This window comes from Triticum dicoccoides, chromosome 7B (assembly GCF_002162155.2).
Source record: "Triticum dicoccoides isolate Atlit2015 ecotype Zavitan chromosome 7B, WEW_v2.0, whole genome shotgun sequence".
NCBI classification, from domain to species: Eukaryota; Viridiplantae; Streptophyta; class Magnoliopsida; order Poales; family Poaceae; genus Triticum; species Triticum dicoccoides.
The window spans coordinates 526224758-526226296 of NC_041393.1; the positions used below are offsets into that span (position 1 = coordinate 526224758).

At 47.5% G+C, this 1539-nt stretch overlaps 1 protein-coding gene across 1 annotated transcript; it reads right to left on the reverse strand.

Annotated features, from left to right (window-relative positions):
• Window positions 1-787: 787 nt before the first annotated feature.
• Window positions 788-1420, reverse strand: LOC119339996 (PHD finger-like domain-containing protein 5A). The gene has a single exon (XM_037611903.1). It carries the CDS (start codon window positions 1382-1384, stop codon window positions 1052-1054), a length of 333 nt encoding a protein of 110 aa, XP_037467800.1. The 5' UTR covers window positions 1385-1420; the 3' UTR covers window positions 788-1051.
• Between the last annotated feature and the right edge of the window lie 119 nt (window positions 1421-1539).

The following is a 1539-nucleotide window of genomic DNA, read 5'->3' on the forward strand; positions in this document are numbered from 1 at the left end:
AGTGGGCTTTAGTATGAACAAGAACTTCGTGAGGTCCAGAGAGCACGGGTGTCAGCATTTTATTAATGAAATACAATACTGAATGGCAAGTGCTCTTTCTTGTTTAGATCCTATTTTGATCGAAACTTTCCGCATTGATCCTTTTTTGTTATCTCTTGTTTCCCCGGACGTAACTAGCTCTGTTTTTGCGGTCTCAGAAGGAGAAGCCCCGAACGCTTGCAATCGCTTTTTTCTCTTAATTTCTTTCCTTCTAAGCAAGCCTCTAAAGAATCGGACTCTAAGGCCTTACAATGGGAAGTGTTTAGAGAGGTGATTAAAAAAATAAACCGAGTTCGCTCCTGTAGAAATAGGCACCGGTGCTTAAGAAAAGCCTGATTTATTTCTCTAAGCACCTGTCCTAAGCACCTCCCATTGTACAAGGCCTAAGAGTCTGTTCGGCAGCCCTCCGCTCCTGGAGCAGAGCGGCCCCAGCCTATTTTCTCGGAGTCGCCGAAGCGTCGCTCCATGCGTTCCAGCCAATTTTCTCGGAGTCGCAGAGCTGGATGATTGCCGAACAGGGCCCAAGTATCCCACTGATTAGATTACTTTGCTTTGGGTGCAAGCGGCATCCCGCTTCCTCCCTTTAACACTACATCTGCACCACGGTATCATCGGCCATGCCCACCGCCTGCATCCCTACTTCCAGCTGACTCTCTATTATAAGTACATCGGGCATGAGCAGCCATCAGCACGTATTTCTACATTGCAGCATATCTCTGGTCTTCAGAGTAGCTGAGGCAATTAAGTGAAAATACAAAAGGCCATCCCAGCACACATTTCAAGTCAAACATTCATGGTCATTCACATCAAGTGCATACTGCATAGGCAGTCTAGAGTTTTGAACCATACAACAGAACTAGTCATTACAGAGCATATCAGGGACGCATTCTTGTATATCAGGATCAAACGATAACACGGACACAATGCCGTTGCCCCAGCAACCTGCTTCTGGTATTAGTGTAACAGCATAGAATGCGAGGCCCGGAGGACCCGCCAAATCCATGTATGCGATTCATCTCTTCTTAAAACCATACTTCTTGCGCTCGTAGAAGAGATCGGTCTTGGCGCTTCCTAGGTTGACAATCTTGGGGCACCCATCACGGTCCTTCTCCTGCTGCGTGCACTCTTTGCAGTAGTAGGCGTCTGAGATGCCAACTCCGCCGCAGATGACGCACCTTCCCTGGAACGAGCCGTAGTTGCACTCGTCGCAGACCCGGACAAGCGTACATGGGCGCACGTAGGAGTCACAGATGACGCACTTGCCATCACACTTCTCACACAGGCGACCAATAGCAATGCCAGGCTGCTTCCGGCACATGATGAGGTCAGGATGATGCTTCGCCATGGCTGGTCAGATGCTAACCTGGCAAATCATATTTGGATTCATATAAGATCAGAATATAGCAATGTTAATCTGTAAGTAACAGGGATAACAAGAAGATGAACAGTTCGTTTGTCAAGCATACCGTCGTAGCTACTAGCAAATTAAACACAGTACAA